This window comes from Pochonia chlamydosporia, chromosome 4, assembly GCF_001653235.2.
Source record: "Pochonia chlamydosporia 170 chromosome 4, whole genome shotgun sequence".
NCBI classification, from domain to species: Eukaryota; Fungi; Ascomycota; class Sordariomycetes; order Hypocreales; family Clavicipitaceae; genus Pochonia; species Pochonia chlamydosporia.
In genome coordinates, this window is record NC_035793.1 from 2,406,343 (window position 1) to 2,424,405 (window position 18,063).

General features: G+C 49.4%; 6 protein-coding genes across 6 annotated transcripts; 4 read left to right on the top strand and 2 right to left on the bottom strand.

Annotated features, from left to right (window-relative positions):
* Positions 1-32: 32 nt before the first annotated feature.
* On the top strand, positions 33-1,339 carry VFPPC_08159 (WD40 repeat-like-containing domain-containing protein; the record flags this gene model as incomplete). Its single annotated transcript, XM_018286913.1, has 2 exons — positions 33-286; positions 364-1,339. The coding sequence occupies 2 exons, from the start codon at positions 33-35 to the stop codon at positions 1,337-1,339; spliced, it is 1,230 nt and encodes a 409-aa protein (XP_018143709.1).
* A 356-nt stretch (positions 1,340-1,695) lies between these two features.
* VFPPC_16051 (hypothetical protein) lies at positions 1,696-1,893 on the bottom strand (the record flags this gene model as incomplete). Its single annotated transcript, XM_018293804.1, has 1 exon — positions 1,696-1,893. The coding sequence occupies one exon, from the start codon at positions 1,891-1,893 to the stop codon at positions 1,696-1,698; it is 198 nt and encodes a 65-aa protein (XP_018143710.1).
* Positions 1,894-2,743: 850 nt separating this feature from the next.
* Positions 2,744-7,208, top strand: VFPPC_17844 (karyopherin; the record flags this gene model as incomplete). Its single annotated transcript, XM_022429521.1, has 11 exons — positions 2,744-3,619; positions 3,674-3,862; positions 3,932-4,397; positions 4,457-4,572; positions 4,633-4,704; positions 4,763-4,987; positions 5,047-5,150; positions 5,202-5,460; positions 5,525-5,667; positions 5,731-6,335; positions 6,400-7,208. The coding sequence occupies 11 exons, from the start codon at positions 2,744-2,746 to the stop codon at positions 7,206-7,208; spliced, it is 3,864 nt and encodes a 1,287-aa protein (XP_022285425.1).
* A 4,669-nt stretch (positions 7,209-11,877) lies between these two features.
* VFPPC_16052 (hypothetical protein) lies at positions 11,878-12,387 on the top strand (the record flags this gene model as incomplete). Its single annotated transcript, XM_018293805.1, has 1 exon — positions 11,878-12,387. The coding sequence occupies one exon, from the start codon at positions 11,878-11,880 to the stop codon at positions 12,385-12,387; it is 510 nt and encodes a 169-aa protein (XP_018143712.1).
* A 1,315-nt stretch (positions 12,388-13,702) lies between these two features.
* On the top strand, positions 13,703-15,853 carry VFPPC_08162 (negative acting factor; the record flags this gene model as incomplete). The annotated part of the gene is made up of 4 exons (XM_018286915.1): positions 13,703-13,762; positions 13,835-14,572; positions 14,697-15,464; positions 15,566-15,853. 4 exons carry the CDS (start codon positions 13,703-13,705, stop codon positions 15,851-15,853), a joined length of 1,854 nt encoding a protein of 617 aa, XP_018143713.1.
* Positions 15,854-16,769: 916 nt separating this feature from the next.
* VFPPC_14351 (hypothetical protein) lies at positions 16,770-17,237 on the bottom strand (the record flags this gene model as incomplete). The annotated part of the gene is made up of 2 exons (XM_018292120.1): positions 16,770-17,025; positions 17,221-17,237. 2 exons carry the CDS (start codon positions 17,235-17,237, stop codon positions 16,770-16,772), a joined length of 273 nt encoding a protein of 90 aa, XP_018143714.1.
* Positions 17,238-18,063: the final 826 nt, after the last annotated feature.

Sequence of the window (18,063 nt, forward strand, 5' to 3'; positions counted from 1 at the left end):
TCTTTATCAAGGCACCCTCGAGATAGTCAATCATGGACAATGTGCCCCTGGCGGCATCCGCAAAGCGTCTTGTTCTTGACTTACCTCCCAGCTGCATGCAGTTTTCTCCCATTGACAGCTCGTACTTTGTGGTAGGGACGTACAATTTACACAGGCAGGACCCGTCCGAATCCGAACCCGAATCCCAAACCCAAACCCAACAAGCTGTACCGGAAGCCACAGAAAATGATGTTCCGGAAACAGAGAGTGCAACTAGAATATCACAGAGCCGGAGTGGTAGTTTAATGCTGTTTCGTTTGGATGGACACGACATGTATGTCTCAATCACGGTCCCGGGATGTTCACGGCTAATCATAAAACCAGCATCAAGGTCCAAGCAATGCCGCAGCCTTCAGCTTTGTTAGATCTTCGATTTCACCCACATCATAGCAAGCACCAGGGCATCTTTGCTGTTGTTTCAAGTACAGGCACGCTGGCGATATATCGTCTCAATACAGAAAACAACCAGCCGCTAGAACACGTGGCAACCAGTCGTTGCAGTGATCTCGGGGAAGACGTTTTGTTTTTGCAATGCAACTGGCACCCATCTGTTGAAAATGTGATTGCGGTGACTACCTCGACTGGATTGGCCAGGGTCTTTTATCTCAATGGAAGTTGGGCCATCAAGGACTGGGTCGACGTAGATGTCCAGAACACGTTGGAAGCTTGGTCAGTATGCCTGTCCAACCCAGACAGCAGCAACGGCGACGAAAGGAAGCAGGTAACGGTGTATTGTGGTGGCGACGATTCAATTTTAAGGTACACATCGTTGTCGCTGGGTCAGAGCAACATTAAACAAAATATTGAGACAGAGTATCCTCCAATAAGTATCAAGGGTCCTCACAACGCAGGAGTTACTGCAATCCTGCCTCTTTCAGCCTGGACACCGGCAGGCTGGCGGATTGTTATAACCGGAAGCTATGACGATCAACTTCGAGTCTTCGCTGTTAATGATCCACATGAAAGCTATGGGGCGAAGATGGTGCAACTTCTGACGGAAATCGATCTTGGTGGTGGAGTATGGCGGCTGAACTTGATCGACATGAAGGTGAACTCTTTGCAAAGGGGATCTGTCTACATTCTTCTTCTGGCATCTTGTATGCATGCCGGGCCGAGGGTAGTGGAGGTTGTGACCGATGATGGCCAAACTTGGCGGTGTTCAGTGCTTGCAAGATTTGAGGAGCACCAGAGCATGAATTATGCTGCAGACTGTCTATACAACCATGACAAGCGCAGTCTGACCTGCGTCTCGACTAGTTTCTACGATAGGCTAATGTGTCTCTGGACCTGCGATCTGTGAATAGAGCTTCGTCCAAAGTTGATCATGAACTGATCTTCCTCTTTGTTTCCATGTAAGCCTACTAGTTAATCTCTTAAGCTACTCGTTTTCGGAGAATCAACATCGTCTGTATAATGGATATTTGGCTCTCACGCTTCTCTGGTACCTATGGATTTTGCATGTCTGTCATAAGTCTAGGTCCTACATAAGGGATGGAATATAGGCTGGCCAAATTACCATCGCTGTCTATCCGGGTTACCACCCAAGTTAGCAACACCATCTGGGTTAGATCTCCAATCTATACCGCTCAAAAGCTTTTCAAAGTCTGGGGAAACTCAATTTTCACATTGTGCAAGCAGGAGATCCAGTATACAACACTAGAAAATAAAGAACAGACGAGGTTGTGTTGTTCGCAAGTAGACTAAAAACAAGGAGGGTGTCAGGGTACTTTGGCCCTTGACCGCAACGACGGCCGCGATGCAGCAGACTCCTGCCTTCATAAATCCATACCAGGTATGTCGAGTTATGCTGTACATGGTGGCTTCATGCCTGGTGTCTTCTGGGAGTCTGGACATCAAATGGCTTTAGCACTCAAGTTCTCAGTCCAGTTATTCTGTCATCAAATGGCCAGGGCAAGCCGTCAGCCTCTGCCGCCACCTCTGTCTGGTACCTCTGTCTGGTACCTGTGTACCTTGCTACCAGACCCAGCCTGCTTCCTTTGATGATCGATGTCAACTGCAAGTGGTCTGGTGGGTCCACCACAGCTCCTACAGTGAGGTCCCCAGACTGATCTTAGCCTGGCCACCCAGTGCCAGATAGACCAGACGCCTCAACTGCCTTGGCTCCATCTGCTGGGGTCCCGTCTGCTGGGTGCTCAAGTCAAGTGCAAGTGGGCTGTCAACCTCAGACTGCAGCTGCATGTGGTCCGTCACCGCGTGCCTCTCAACACCAACTCAGCCCGCCTTCAGTCTGATTTCTGCGTCTTCTTTCCTGCTTTCCGGCCATCCACGTCAATTATCGCCCAAAAGTATTGTTTTGTTTGGAAGAGCTGGTCTTCTTGGTCCCCTACCGCCCCCGTTGGCCATTGCCTCGTCTTGCTGTGTCGGTGCCTGGTTGGTAGCCTTTAAGCGTCCCATCAACTCCGTCTCCGAGTGTGTCGGTTGGCTGATCTGTTCTAGATCTTCCCGCCTTATACGTTGCGAATTTTTCACCACGGACGCAAAGACTACGAATAGCGCATTGTGCTACCGTTTTATGGTAGTACTCTGAACGGGGCGGCCCTCGATATACTGGATTGTCGAATGTGCTCTTCCAACCTAGTTTAAACCCGACCATTTGTTTCGAAGACGCCCCTTCGATAGAATCCAAGTCACTCCGAGATCGATTACAACAAATCACAAACGCTCGCCATTGCCTGCAGAAATAATGTCTGCTAGCGGCGGCGCTATGCCGGCCCGCGACAATTCGAGCAATGGCGGGGATACCGAAATATTGACGAGAATTCATCAAGCTCTCGAAGTCGTGCACAGTCCGTTTTCCGGTAATGACGCTCGCCGGCAAGCCCAGTCGTTCCTGGAAGAAGTAAAAGATATCCCTGAAGCGCCTTTTCAAGGATATAGATTAGCTACCGACAAGAACCAACCCCCGGTTGTTCGCCACTACGCCCTCTCGCTCCTCGAGCATGCCATACGCTACCGATGGTCTACATATAACGAAGAACAAGGCACAGCGTTGAGGCATTGGGTCTTGGAATTGAGCCAGTCCGTCTCCAAAGAAGACCCATCTTATCTTCGCAATAAGACGGCACAGTTATGGGTAGAAATAGCAAAGCGTTGCTGGGGCGCTGAGTGGATGGACATGGATGCCCTTCTTGTTCAACTTTGGCAGATTCCGGACTCGGCGGTTCACAAGGAGCTTGTAATGTTTGTTCTTGAAACCTTATCCGATGAAGTCTTCACAGGAGATGACTCGGTAGTGGCTATGCGAGAAGGCGTCCTTAGCAAAGCATGCGTCGAGATATTCACGCCGACCTCGGTCCTGGTCGAGGCTTTCCCTAATCGCCAGCCTGGTCCAGATGTGCGACACGGGCCCGATGGATGGCTTGGGCGTATTTCAGAGTTTCTGAACTACTGCATCAGTTCTGAAGCCAAGGATAGTGCGGATGCCAAAAGCTGTGCAGTCAAAGCCCTTTCCGTGTTTTTGTCTCTGATGCCATGGGCTATCCCAAAAGCAATAGCAGCAGCGCAATGTGTCAATGTTATGACCGCCGGCCTGGCATCAGCACACGCTGACATCCAAAAGGTATAGCCCGTGTTACCCCATGCCTCCTCGTCTTTGTCGCTGATCCTCTTTCAGGCCTCTTTAGAAGCTCTTCATGCTCTATACTGCAGGACAAATTTCACCGACGGTGAATTTCGCGACCTCGTAGGCCCAATGTACAGTATCGGCTCCGTTGACCTCTGCAAGGGCCTCTACAACTGGGCCTCCGTAGATCCCGAGGATATCGACGAAGACAAGTATCAGATTCTCAAGAAGCTATCAGAGGTAAGGCTTCATCTTAGACATATCCACCTGTGATTTTTTGGTTGCCTCTTTCACTAATACAGTTCCAAGATGTTATCTTGTCTGGGAGACTATTTCGAACGCCAGTTTGCTCAAGTGCCACACGACGCTGCTAGCTCCGAATTTTTGAAGCTTCTAGTTCAAGTAACAGAGAGTCCTAGCTTAATGGTTTCGATACCCATTCTTGTAACTTGGACCAGGATCCTCGGCCACAGGAACCTAGGGCATAGTAACCTAGTGTCCGAAAACATCGGTCCCCTTCTGGAGATTTGCAGCTCCAGGCTGGTGCGCTATGAGAACCTCCCGGAGAGCTCGACTGATCCTACATACTTGTTTCTATTGGAGGACACAGATACCATCCCCGAACGGCACGCGTTCTTAGGAAATTATCGTCGGTATAGCTCGCAGGTCATCGAGCATATTGTTCAACTGAAACTTGTGGATGCAGTCTCCTATATCTTGGGCCGTACCGAGCATATTCTCCAGAGCCTTTACGATGGGCAGCCGCCCTTCAACAGTAAGAGCCCTAAAGAAGGCAGCCACAGATTCTAAGATTCACGGAGCTAATTGCTACAGAACAATCGTATTCCAAGCATTCAATGCCCGCGTTGAGGGTCGATTCCCACTTCACCGTAATCGAAGCCACGTTGAAGGGCTATGTCAAATGGAGGAGGTATCATGGGCGAGATCATGTGGGTTCTCTCCTGCCTGCACGACCTAACCGAAAAAACAACTAACCATTTACACGGCAGGAGCAACAAGTTACTGAAATGGAGTCAAATCTCGAAGTGTGGTGTAACAAGTTGCTAGAAATGACGTTTGAGGTAAGATTTTTGACATTGAGGAAACCAAGTGAGGAGACTAACTCCCCTACCAATCAAGGATCCAATGATACGAAAGCGAGCATTGCAACTTCTTGTTTTCTTCTCCACCACAGCGCTCAACAAAAATGCTGGGTTCATGTTGAAAGTTCTTGAACACATTCTCCTCACATGGCCTGCTCTTGAGCCCGAGTATCGCGCGTACAACGATAGTATCAAGGATTTACAGAGTGAAAGCATGATCGAGCTACAGCGTCTTGCAGCTGAAATGCCCGACCACCTTTTGGTAAGATTTTGCTTACTTCATGACCCAAATTCAAATTCGTGACCTGACAAATGCAACAGGGGGTCTACGATCAAATAGAGAGCCGAGTCAATGAAATGATGGCTTCAGGAGCGTTGGATGAAAAGCGCTCTCTTGCATACAGAAGTTTCCTCTTCCTTATCATGTATGAAATTAACTTTCACCCTCAAGGATTTTGACTGACACATTCGCTTAGACATCGAGCAAGCGGGATTGATACCGAGCCAAAAATTCAGAAACTGGCTGAATTTGTTGATCCTGTCAAAGCCCAGTGGCAGAGTGATTCGATTCGAACGTCACTCAAATCTTATGCAGATTTCTGCCAATATCTGGGACTTGACAAAGCGCAGAAGTATCTGGCGAGCAGGCGGGCTCATGAAATTAGCGACTGGGGTGCATGTGAACTAGATTCAGAAGGCCTGGCACTTCAAAACGAGCTTGAAGAACGGTTGAAGGTACGGCATCTATGGCATTGGACTTTGGTAGAGTCGGATAAGCCTACTGACCCTGAAACCCCAGAGCCTCCCTCTCCGGCCGACGAAATCCTTTTTGGCCTTTTCTGTTGAGCGATTGGAAAAGTCATCGCCAGCATTTCAGGCTTCGTATGCACTTTGGCAGCAAGGTTTCTCAAACATCCTCGCGGACTTGCTAGAGTATTTGAAGTTCGTTTCAATGGCACCGCATGACCACTCGCCGATGGCTGATGGTTGCTAACAAACGTTTAGATTTGCACACGCCACTCATAATCCGGCTAGCTGGGTAGAGCTGCCCACAGAAATGCGAAGCATGGTGGACCGCGTTCTAAGCGACAGATTTTGGCAAGCAGGAATATCTGAGGGAAGTAAAGACGACTTTTACGCTCGGGTCGTGGACAAGAAGAATACAATCGAAGGGCTCGCCTCAACCATTCGTGGCTCCGTTCGATTTGTCAGAGAAACGGCGTACGCCATCATTTATTGCATGAGCAGACTCGACATGCAATTTTACGGTTTCAGCGGCCTCTCTGCCCCTCTATCGGAAGCCTTGTTCTCAGATTCTATATGGCTTTCCACGCACCAACAGAGTAACTTATTAAACTTGGTACGTTATTTGGTCGACGATTGCCCAGTGGATTATAGAGAACAATTTCTTCCCCAGCTGTTGGCGGCTTGCTTCAGACAAATGGATGCCAAGATCAACGGCGAATGGGAGAAGATGGAGAAGCACCAGACCTCAATTGTGGATGGGGAAGCTGGGCTTAAAGAAGAAATGAAGGCCGAGAGCATTCTTCGACAGGTAACATATACCGCGGTCATGATGGTGGCAGACTTCCTCGACCCCACAAAAGCCAGTGAGTTGAAATATTTCATAATGAGCGCTTCCGCTAAGATAGCTAATGGCTAACGTAAATTCAGACTCACCCACTCTGAAATCCAGAAGCAGCCCGAAGGAGGGATCGGAAAGCGAGCTAGCAACACCATATCCGTCCCTCAGGAAATTTTGCCTCATGCGGCAGGATATTGTTGAGCCATTACTAGTATTTTGCACCCATGGCATACGAATGAGGGATACTCGATGTTGCGGGATGATCCTTCGCCTATTCATCTCTCTGGTGCCCGAATTTCAGTCGGTTCAAGGCATAGGGCTCGGCCGGGCCACAGGAAATGTTCACGATGGCAGGACTGGTTCGGCACACATAGATACCACACCGGTACCCCCAGACATTGCCTCAGTGATCAGGGAGTATATTTCACAAGATGTCTTGAAGGCTTGTTTAACATCGTTTCACGAACAGTACTTTGTTGAAGTGCAGAAGGAGTTGGCTTCATTGATTGCTACAATTGTGGTCTACTACGGTCCACTCACATCAACGCCAAAGGACGTTCTTCTTTCTTTGCCCAATGTCAATCCAGCGGAGTTGGAACGACTCACCCCATTCATGGCCAAGCCAGGGTCACATACTCGCCAACAACGAGCGATTGTATTGGAGCTCCTGAAAGACCTGAAAGGAGTCACAGTATCTGAAATGGGCAAGCTCGCCAAAACAGCTGGGTTTGGCGGCTCATCACGCGGCAAAAAAAGTAGCAGAAGCAAGATGGCACAGGGATTCATGAGTGCTTCAACAGAAGCAGATGACGGTGTTACAAGAGGAAATGGTGTGCCGGGTCCTCGACGTACAACACCGGACGCCCTGGAAGGCGTATCAAACCTGTTCGAGGGCTAGAACAAGGAGAGTGAGTAGCTGCAGAGTCCGGTTGGGCCAGCCTCGCAGACAAGACGTTGCACAATGCCCCGGAATAGATCATCAAAAAAGAGAGTCAGGTAACTAGCACGTGGCGTGAAACAAAGGGCTTAGATGAGTACAGGAACACCCCTGTTGTTGGCAAGGGCTTTTGCTCAACGATGGTCAACGATGGGACTTTGGTTTCGTGTTGTACAGCAAGTGGTGATGGGGGATAAGCGCAAATTATGGGTCACATTCTGGATTCTGTTCAGAATTGTCTATCTTCATATACCAAGGAAGCTATAATCCGATAAATAGAGCAGGCAGGGATATGTTACCTAGCTGGTTGGCTGATGGAGGCAAAATTTCGGACCATTTTAGTGAAAATTTGCGCCAGTGAGACGTTGACAGATTACGATTACATTCAGCCTCCTCTTGGACCCTGTTCCGGGGCTGAGATAATACTTGCCAGGTGACACATCTGACTTTGCATACTCTCCACGAGACAAAAGTTACTTGAAAGTATGTGAGGTAGAGGAAGGTGACGTGGTACTGAGCATGTTGGGTGACGATGGATCATCAACTCCGTCTCCAAGGTGTGCCGAATCGGGTATTTGACAGAAACTAGAATAAACTAAACTAAACTAAACAAAACGAGGGCAGCGTGGATGGCTCGACCATGGTGCATGGGATTTCGGCCGAGGAGAAATAGAAAAGTGGAGGTCAAAACATGATCGTGATAGGAGAATTGTCCAGGATGGACTTGCGGCAACCGGCGGTGGCGCACGGGGACGGGACATCAATGAACAAAGACGTCCGGTCCCCATTACTGTATGGTCATGCCTGTCCTTGAGTCTAGTTCTGCAAATGCAAGTCTACTTCAACTTCGGGTGTTGTTGCGCATTGTTACGTATAGTATTACGACGAGATATTTCAGTCCTGTAACAGAACGTGAAGAGCGTCCTGAACATGGAACTAACTTGGCAACTTTGGTCACGAACATACCCCAACATTCGGATAGAGTGATTCTTGGCGTCCGAATTACATGAACTCTGCTTTTGTGTGCGAGGGTGCCTTGACCAAGGGAGAATACACGTTGTGTCCATATTTCGCAACCTTCAGATCCGGAGTGGGCTAGGGCAACAGGGGAGGATCTCGGAACTCAAGCTTGGAGGTGCGCAGAGCTTTGGAAGAGGAACCTCGGCAGCAGGTTTTTCAAATTTTCAAGTTCAAGGTTTGTCGACGGTCAAGCCATGATCGGAGCACGGTACATGCGTGTGGAAGAAGGGACATGAAGCTTTGTTGTTGCCCTTGATGAACCGCCAGGTTTTGCAAGCATGCATGCATGCATGCATGTGTGTGTGTATGTGTGTGTGTGTGTGTGTACACCAGACCAGACCCCAACCATGTTCAATGTCCATCAAATGATCCATGTCCATGTCTGTGCTGGGTTGGGGGTCACAGTCACAGATCAACTTGAATCCAACTGTGAACGCAATACACACCTTGCAGATTTGGAGACGCGGCAAACAGAGTGTTGCACATAGTACCACACATATTAACACGGTCCCTTTCACTATGGGTATGGTATGGGTTACTCCGTGCATTTGATCTACCATGACAGGACTCCCCGGTGTTGAACCCGAACCCAATCCCCAATCCTTGATATCCCCTGCAACAAAGGGAGCCACCAGGCCATCGAATCTCCAGATGTCGGCTTCTCCACATGCCAGTGCAGGCCGAGGCGGGTCTTGACTTTTTGAGCACATGAATACTCCATACTTGTTGATGAAATAGCTCCAGCACCAACCGGAACAAAGCGAGCGAAACGGGAATGTCCAGGGTTTCTGGTGCGGGTGAGGAGAGTTCAATGTTGCCATCAGGAGGACAACCACAGTCCGGGCGCGTAGGCAACAATACCGTCCTCTATGTGTCTACTGTCAACAAAGTATCAATCCGCCTGGTCGTTTTGTCGTTTCCTGCTCCCTCCCCGTTGGGCACGCCTGCAATCTTGAAACTTGAGGCCATCATGCTGGAATGTACTTCTGTGACTGGGGAATTAGTTTGGGGAAGATTCAAACTGTCACACAGTAATTACAGCACAGAAGGAAAATAACATGAAATTGTCAATCTTGTCCAAGTCTTGAACTGGCGGGTTATAGCCAAGCCAAGCCAAGCCAAGCCATGCCATGCCATGCCAAGCCAGGGGAGCAAACAGAAGAGGGCAGAATATTCTTTCTGGCGCGTTCGTAAGCCGAGTCAGTTTTCTGTCACAGACTAAAACAAGACCAGCTGTCTTCAAACCACCCCCAGAGCCATTGTTCGAATGGAAAAGGGTCTGGTCAATCCGACATGATGCCTCGGCTTTCCTTGCTGCCACTTGCCCACTCATACGTGCACTGAGTAGTTGGACTTGCTAACGTGAATGCCCTCTGCCCATGGTATCTGCCCATGATATCTACCAGGTGTGTGCACGCACTGGACTCTGGTAGCATCGAATACATGCAGATCAACCCGCCTCACCCACCAGCATCACCACCACCACAACGTCAGGTATTATTCTTGGACAGAAGCCGTCTGGCAGCACCCAAGAGAAACGGCCTGTCCATCTTGCCTGTGAGCTTTGAGCAGTGAGCTGACTGACGGCTCGGCTCGGCAGATGGTTGGGATGAGACAGTGTTTGGAGCTAAGAGAACGGAGGATGATGTGCAATGTATCAATTGATGGATCATGTCAGGGCATGCTTGCAGAATCAGTCAAACCCCCGGTACAAATCATCTCGATCATTTTGATCATTTCGATGGAGGTCTGCCTGCTATTACTCCGCACAGCGCAGTACACACCTACGTCTTTGTCAACGGGACGTTTCTATTCCGAGAGGATTGAATGCGCCAACGGTTTCGGTCGAATAACAAAGCACACTTCAAGCAAAGTATAGAGACCAATGATATTGCCAACGAACTCGTGCACCAATCTCCTCCCCATGCCCATTCACCCGACGGTCAAACGTCTGTGATTTCGGAGAATACTGAAGACCCAAGGTACGGAGTGCTTGGGGCAGCCACTCCGTTCCCCAAAAAAGAAAAAAAAAATCCTTGGTAATAGCTTAGCCCGTCCTTCAATATGTTTAGCCGGCATACGGAGTATGTTGATGAGCAAAATGGGCTCATGCCGAGTCTGAGGGTGGCCTCTGAAACAGTCATGTAATCATCTTGTCTCGCACGGACATGCCATCAAGCCCACCGATTTGTGCGCCTTGCAACAACATTGACGTGACAGACCGGTTGACATTGCCAGACCTGCATCCAAACGGAACTAACTTTGTAGGTATGCTGATCCGCTTCCAGAAGCTGCCGTGCAAGGGGAAAACTGTGGCGGAGAAGTAAATCACTGCTGGCTGGCGCCAGATGCTGTGGCACGAAGACTGACGCCGGGCGACGTTCTTCCGCAGACAAACCGCATCAGTTCAAATGTCATCACTCAATTTTGGTTGCATTGGATGCTACTTTGACCATGATTTGGATGGGTCAGGTCACCCTACCCACAAAGTTTGCGCAAAGCAACACGCCCGGCCAAGCTAGCAGCCGGTTTGCACGAGGCAAATGGAGTCGGCATGTCCCAGAAGGAGTAGAGCCTACTCTCCGTTTTTAAATGCCTAGGTACGCAGTAACTTAGTATGCATTTACATGTTGCGTTGGACATGATGCCGGGGAGGTTATGGGGGCAAACCTCCTTGCCATGGAGCAGACTGGGGTGTTGTATTGTCTCGCAGACTCCAGCCCGGATGCAACTCGACTTTGGTCATAATCTTTCCACACGAGTGTTTTGTGCGGCTATTGATTTGGTTGAAGTTCCAGGCTGAGACAAACTTACCAGCAGCGGGCAACTTTTGAGGTTGCGACTTGACATGAAAGGCAGCAATCATGTTTACCTACCTAGGTAGGTAGTTAAATAAGTGCTAAACCTGTCTGATGTGAAAATCGGCCCCTTGGCATACAATAGAGTTCCGCACTTGGTGGATGTGCGGATGACGGTACCGGAAACATTGGTTTCGACTGCTCTTCATTCCCCTTCGCCAGGATGTTGTCGAATGGACTTATCTGCATTACCATAAGATAAACCTGTACACGGTTGTTTCCTGCTTCTGGTTTCTTTCTCAAAGATCACAAACAGACCAGCCCAGGTATGTAGTATTCAGGTTACCAAGACCCCAGCCACAACTAAAATCTGGTTGATAGTCTTTCGCCCATCACGCAACATTCTGGCAGGTTTTCTCTGTCTGTGCGCGCCCCTGGCGCCAGGCTGATCAGCCGAATTGGATTTGCCAACCGATCTGGCATCGATTGGTGAAGATGCCTGTTGATCACCCAAGTCAGTTAGCTAGCTGGCCGTTAACGCCAATATCCATGCCCTCCCACATCACACAGATGATGAATCGGCCGGCATTGACATTGCGCCAACCAAGCCAACAAGCAACAAGCCCAGCTGGTATCGCCCATCATGAAGCACCGAACCCTGGAGTCCACCGACCAGGTAAACCAGGCAAAACAGGCAGCTTGAGGCTCGCCCGGCTGTTGCAGGCATGCCTGTACGTGTGTATGTACGTACTGTGCATACTCGGTACATATATCATGGAGAAGACTGGTGTCGATCCATGTTCTTTCTGTCCATGGAGCTGACCACAAACCTGGCTGGGACAGGACATGGGTCAACTCAAGTGATGTTGATGGAGTTTACACGCCACTTCAGCGTGACCATGTGCCTCGGCAGGTGCCACCATGTCCGTGTCCCTCAGCTGTGCTCCATGGGGCCAAGCAAGTTGACCCAAGTTGATCAACCTCCATGTCGAGTCTCAACGGATTTCTCCCTTGTCACGTCAAGTCTGAGTGGCGTGCAGGCAGAGGCCGTAGCCGGACCGGAAGCCTTGCCTGCATTCCATGTCTTCAGCTCCTTTGCACCTCCCGGCCGTCTCCTGGAGTCGAGTCAACTTGACCTGTGTGCTGTGCCCCGCCAGTCATCAATCAATCCCCTGCTGCATCTGAGAGTGTACCAATGTAATAAGTACTGCGTGGAGTACCTAGTAGATGTCAGGTCAGGTCGTCACCCCCAGGATCCACTCCCCGCATCATCATGGATCAAGGCAACAAGCCACACACCAGGCACTTGCAGTGACTATTGACTAGCTGCCCAGGTGCTTGTTCGTCAAACGCGTCTTCCAATGCCTCCGGCCCAGTCCAGTTTGAGGTTCTCGCCTGGGGGTTTCACTTTTCGAAGGGTTGCTTTTGGGAGTCAACGGCCTCCGGTACTTGACTGTTTGAGTTAACTGTCAGATTGTGCAATTCCCAAAATAAAATAAAACACGCAGTGCAGTACGTACATAGGTAGTACCGGACTGTTATTCTGTATCGAGACGCCAAACATTCTCCGTAATTACATGGTTGCCCAACTTCTCTTCAAATCAAGTCAAGCCGTCAACATTTGGTGTGATCAGTGGCAACCAACACCCTCGAGCCTGTCATTGATCTTGGATGGACTGACAAGATCCAAACAAATTACTTCGAGCAGGTTCTGATTCGCTCCAGACCAGCTGCAAGCTTGAGCATTGGGCATTTGGCAATCTGCGGAATCTCGACAACGGCGGCGGGTATCCAACAGAGAATCGAGTCTGGTCCAGTCTGGTCAATCCGGTCTGGTCTGGTCTCTGCTGGTCTGGTCTCTGCTTGGTCTGGGTCGCTTAATTGTCTGGTTGGTTCAACAGCACCGGCCCACTTCATGCCTGCTGGTCCCGCATTTTGCTTTCCAGTGGGCTCTCCAGTCTCTCTCGACCTGCATGTGGTCTCGAACAGGAACTTGACTGATTACCAGACTTCTGGACCTTGACTTGCCTCGTCCGTCTCCGGCTGGCCAACATCATTAACTCAATACTATTATCGCCTTCTTCTTCCAGACCTCATTTTCGTTCCCACATATTATATATCCTTGATCTTGATTTTGGGTCATTCTATCCCCGTCTGACCTGATTTATTTGCTGCCTGCATTGTTCACGACGACTGACCTGGTTGGACGCCTGTCCTTTCCCTGGTTTTCGTCGCTCACACCCGGATCAACCAACCCTTGATTGATCCTTCTCAGCAATAACCTGCACATCCGACCACTGGTGATGTACGGGTACTAACTCTTCATTCACAATCGTTTGGAGCCGCTTGAAACTATTCTTGGTGTAAGATTAACCGACATTCGCTTTTGCACCTCAGCTCAGCCTCAGTCACTCCGACTTAGCATTTGACCCCAACGAACCTCCCGTCTACCTCACCACTGTTGGCACTGAATCTGTATCACACTCCAAACGCACCATATCTAAGTGCCAGACAACTCGGTTCCATTGACCCGCTCTTCGTTATATTATACGCCAACATCGACTCATCTCAGTGTTTCCCGTCCAGTTAATTCTTGCCCTCTCGAGTCTGCGATTCGGCTGGCCACCCTCCTTCACCATGGTATACTGTGGGAAGCCGTCGAGGGGCTGCCAGATGTGCAGAACTCGGCGTATCAAGGTACACTTTCTCAATCCATCGTATAGATCTGTTGACGGCGAGTATCGTGTTAATATTGATTAATATATACAGTGTGACGAAACAAAGCCTACTTGCAATCAATGCGCCAAGAGTCGAAGAATCTGTCCTGGATATAAAGATGAGTTTGACTTGGTCTTTCGCAATGAAACTCAAGCAACAGAGCGGAGAGCGAGAAGGGCCTCGAAGAAAGCTCTGGCGCAGAAGCATGGGCGAGCAGCAGATCGCGCCGTCTCACCATCGTCCTCTTCCTCGTCATCTGAAGGCCGTGGCTCCTTGTCACCGACATCGACGGCATCCCGACTACCTCGTGTTTCGGTGGCACCTCAACTGCCTCTAGAAGATCAGGCTGCCTGCCATTTTATTTCCAACTATGTCCTAGTTCCCCGTCATGGCAGTCTTGTTGGCTTCATGGAATTCGTGGTCCCACTATTAAAAGCCGACACCGTCCCTGCTCATTACAAGTACGCATTTGAGGCTTGTGCTTTGGCATCTCTTAATAATGGCGTCGGCAATCGGAATCATTTTGAGAAGCAGGCATTGGGGAAGTACACCAAGGCACTTTCGACAACATTTGCGGCCCTTCGCGACCCTGAAGTTGCTAAAGAGGATGCCACTCTGGCTGCCGTACTGCTCTTGGGCTTGTTCGAAAACATTACAGCCAAGACTATGGGCATGTTGGCTTGGGGCTCTCACATCGAGGGCGCGATACAGTTGGTTAAAGCTCGCGGACGAAAACAACTAGACACAAAAGTTGGGCTCAACATGTTTATTGCCGTTCGGACACAAATGGTAGGTTATCCATCCATGCGAGAAACACAACACAGTCATTTCTTACCCAGAAACTAAAATGGCAACTGAAATTCCTCAAATTCTCTTTGCGTACAACAAAGACGTTACAGCTAATAGCCTTTAGATTATTCATAGTCTAAGCACATCAAAATCTCCGGGGATGGATGCGTCATGGTGGATTGAGGACGCAGTGAGAGACCGGCATGCATCCGAATGTCAGCGGCTTTGTATAAAGGTTGGTGAGCTAAGGTCGGAAGCCAACAGGCTCCTCACAACGGTACCCAGGACGCCTGATAACATGGAAATTGTTATCGACATGATTCGACGTTGTCAAGCACAGGACCAAGCTTGCGCGAGCTGGTGCAAAAATCTCCCCGACTACTTCCAATGCAAGACGGCTGCGTGGGAAGATAATGTGCCCAACGGTGACTACACTAAAGCTGAGGTGTACCCTGGGAGGGTAGATGTTTACAACGACCTGTGGGTGTCTACCATTTGGAACATGCTGCGATGTGGTCGAATCATACTCAACTCCATTATTGTGCGGTGTGCGGCTTGGGTTTGTGCCCCTGTTGATTACCGGACAACTCCAGAATATGCCAATGCCGCCAGAACGACTGTGGATATCGTCACAGACGTCATTTCATCGGTTCCTTACCAACTCGGCTGGTTCTGCAAACGCAAAGACCTCTTGGAACGAGCGAACCTCTCGACCTTTGCATGTGGCGAGGACGACTCATCAAAGGGCCTATCGGGATATTTCATGACATGGCCCCTTGCTTTCATTCACTCCTTGGATTATCTGACAGACTCCCAGAGAACATGGGTTCGTGGACGGCTTCAATACATTGGCTCCCAGCTGGGTGTGCGGTACGCATTACTACTGACTCAGGTAAGAAAATGGCTATAATGACCGCCCCTGTCATATTACTTGTCATACTGATACGGTCGCATCTTTTTGAAACCGATGGCTAACTACCTCCTCACTTACAGTTGAACATCCGGATACCTTCTATGCTAATCTGTCGGGATGGACTCATTGCGAGACCTTTTCCAATGATGCACGACTTTGAGAGACAGCTTTCGTCCAAAGTACCCCGCCCGACGCCAAGTTTCTACGCAAGCCCTCTCGTGCCGCAGCATGAAACGGCAGAGAGAGCAAAGTTGGACCAGGAAGCCGTTGATGTGCTGAATAAAGTGATAGGGTCCTCCGGCAGTGTTGATGAACGAAGAACCAAAACGTGGCTGGAATTCCAGCACGTTACTACAACTGCAATTTAGTACCAGTTCTTCCAGGTTTCGGATGCTATCTTTCTCCATTTTTGGTCTATGATCATGTCATGAACTTGGCCGGGCCCTGGTGGAAGATATGTCGCAGCGTATAAAGGAAAGAGGGATGTTAGGTTTCAAGTCAAGAGAATGGTTTGCTTTTTCTTTGGACATTTTGGTCCGCCCCCGAGCATTATCCAGGCCATTGGCTTGGCCAATGTTGCTTTGAGAAACTTTCGGTTATGGGCACGGTGTTTTTAGCCTTATTATGATATCCTAGTACTTTTGAACGATTAGTATAGCACCACGCGTTGCAATGATGGATAGACAGTGGCGATGTTGATATCAAAACACTACTTTTGAGCCTGCCTCTGGCCATGAAACTCGTCAGTTTTGAAATCTCTCGGTCCCCCAATATCAGGCCATCGCTGGTCACCATGAAAAAGCACAAGTCAGTCAACGGCAACTACGGCAATGCGAATTCGAGAGGCGTCTTGGGGCATTATATTTGGTATCAGTTGGTGCCATTATGCTCACCCCTCCACAGCACGCGAAGGCTGTTTCCTGAACGTATATTCGATTGTGTTGCATGGCACTAGTGATCAGATTCAACTAGGATGAAATGGTGTTGTCATAAAGGGGTCCATTGAGACGAGTTTCGGCGTTCCAGCGCCAGAACTGCCAAAGAATATATATATCTATATACCTAGTATCCTACAGCCGTGCGTGTGATGTCGTTAAATAGAAGAAGCATAGAGTGTAGGTAGTTCGAAGCACAATTTCACATGAGGCCATCTCATTAGATCATGTTCATTTCTTCTTCTTTTGCCTTTGGTGAGATTGAAGTTAGAAACCCGATGGTCAAGTACGATGATTCTGCAATTTGCAGGCCAGTTTTTCGAGTAGGAAAAAGGAAGATTCTGTAGGCTTACGTTTCCTCGTTTGGCTTTTGCTGGCCAAGATTCCAAGCCTTTACAACCCAGCTCTGGGTCTTATCGACATATTTCTCATTCTGTACATGCTTTACACCTACTCGCACGCCGTCCTTGGTGAAGACGACGTTCTTCTTGCCCATGCGCTCCGATGCTGTGTCGCGTATTTTGGTTGCCGACTCATAAACTTGGTATAGAACCCACGCGACGGCAGATACGAAGAGAATCGCAATAACGAGGGGAATCAGTTTTCTATAGATGCAGCAAAAACTGTCAGCTTTGCAAAAGACGAGCACGTAAGGTGTGCAGCGATTCGATCATGGCAATCTACCAGGAGAAGCCAGCAAGCATGGAAGAGGGCAGGTGCGGGAAGAGACAACATGGTAAGGATAATCAATCCATAACACGGCCGGGCGTCAGTTTGGGGGATTTTGAAGGAGAACATACCCAATAGTTGATGCCATGATGGTCAAGTTCGGATGGAAGGTCGACAACAATGGTATGCAGGGTAAATTCCAGCCTGTCCAATTGAGGGAGCAGAAGATATTTGTTCCACTCGCTCGACACGAAGGGGAACGATGCGATGTTGGTAAGACGGCTCAGTTCGGTCGATGGTCAGGGTCAAAAATCGTCCAGAGCGATGCGTAGGTTAAAATCGGCGCACGCAGCGCTGATAAGCTAACTTGCTAAATGGAAGCGAAACCAAGAAAGCACAACCTGGTATGCAGCGAAACCGAGGACGGACAACCCGGAGGGCGCAAGTGGTTGATATTGAGCGTCTTGTTCGCGCGTTGATCGAAGAAGAGAAGCTGGTGGCAATGGCGCAGAAGTTGCTAGTCTGTGAACAAAGAGCCGATCGACACAGGAGAGGGCTTGAGAGTCCGTGGTGTACTTGAGTAGTTGGTGACTGAAGGTTGGAGAGATGCGTCAACAAACGTGGACTTGTAGAAGGCCAGGTCAATGTTGTCAGAACATGTCTGGTCGGGTCAGAGTTCATTCGCGGTCTGGTGGGTTACCTCGAAGAAGTCTCAGCCCCAAACTCACATGCATGCTCCAGTCTGGTATTCCTGTTATGCTAGCTGAAATCGAGTGCTCCGATCCTCACCAGACATGGACCACACATGGATGCACCAAATGGACGCATCAAAAACTTTTGCGGCCTGCGTCATTCACCAGCTGTCGTGTCCTGCCCCCCGAATTCAGCTCGTTCAGCAGTGTGTGCCAATGACAAGAACTCATGTGGTCCGACCAAACACCAAACTGGCCTGGTGCGGCCTCATGTGGAATAGT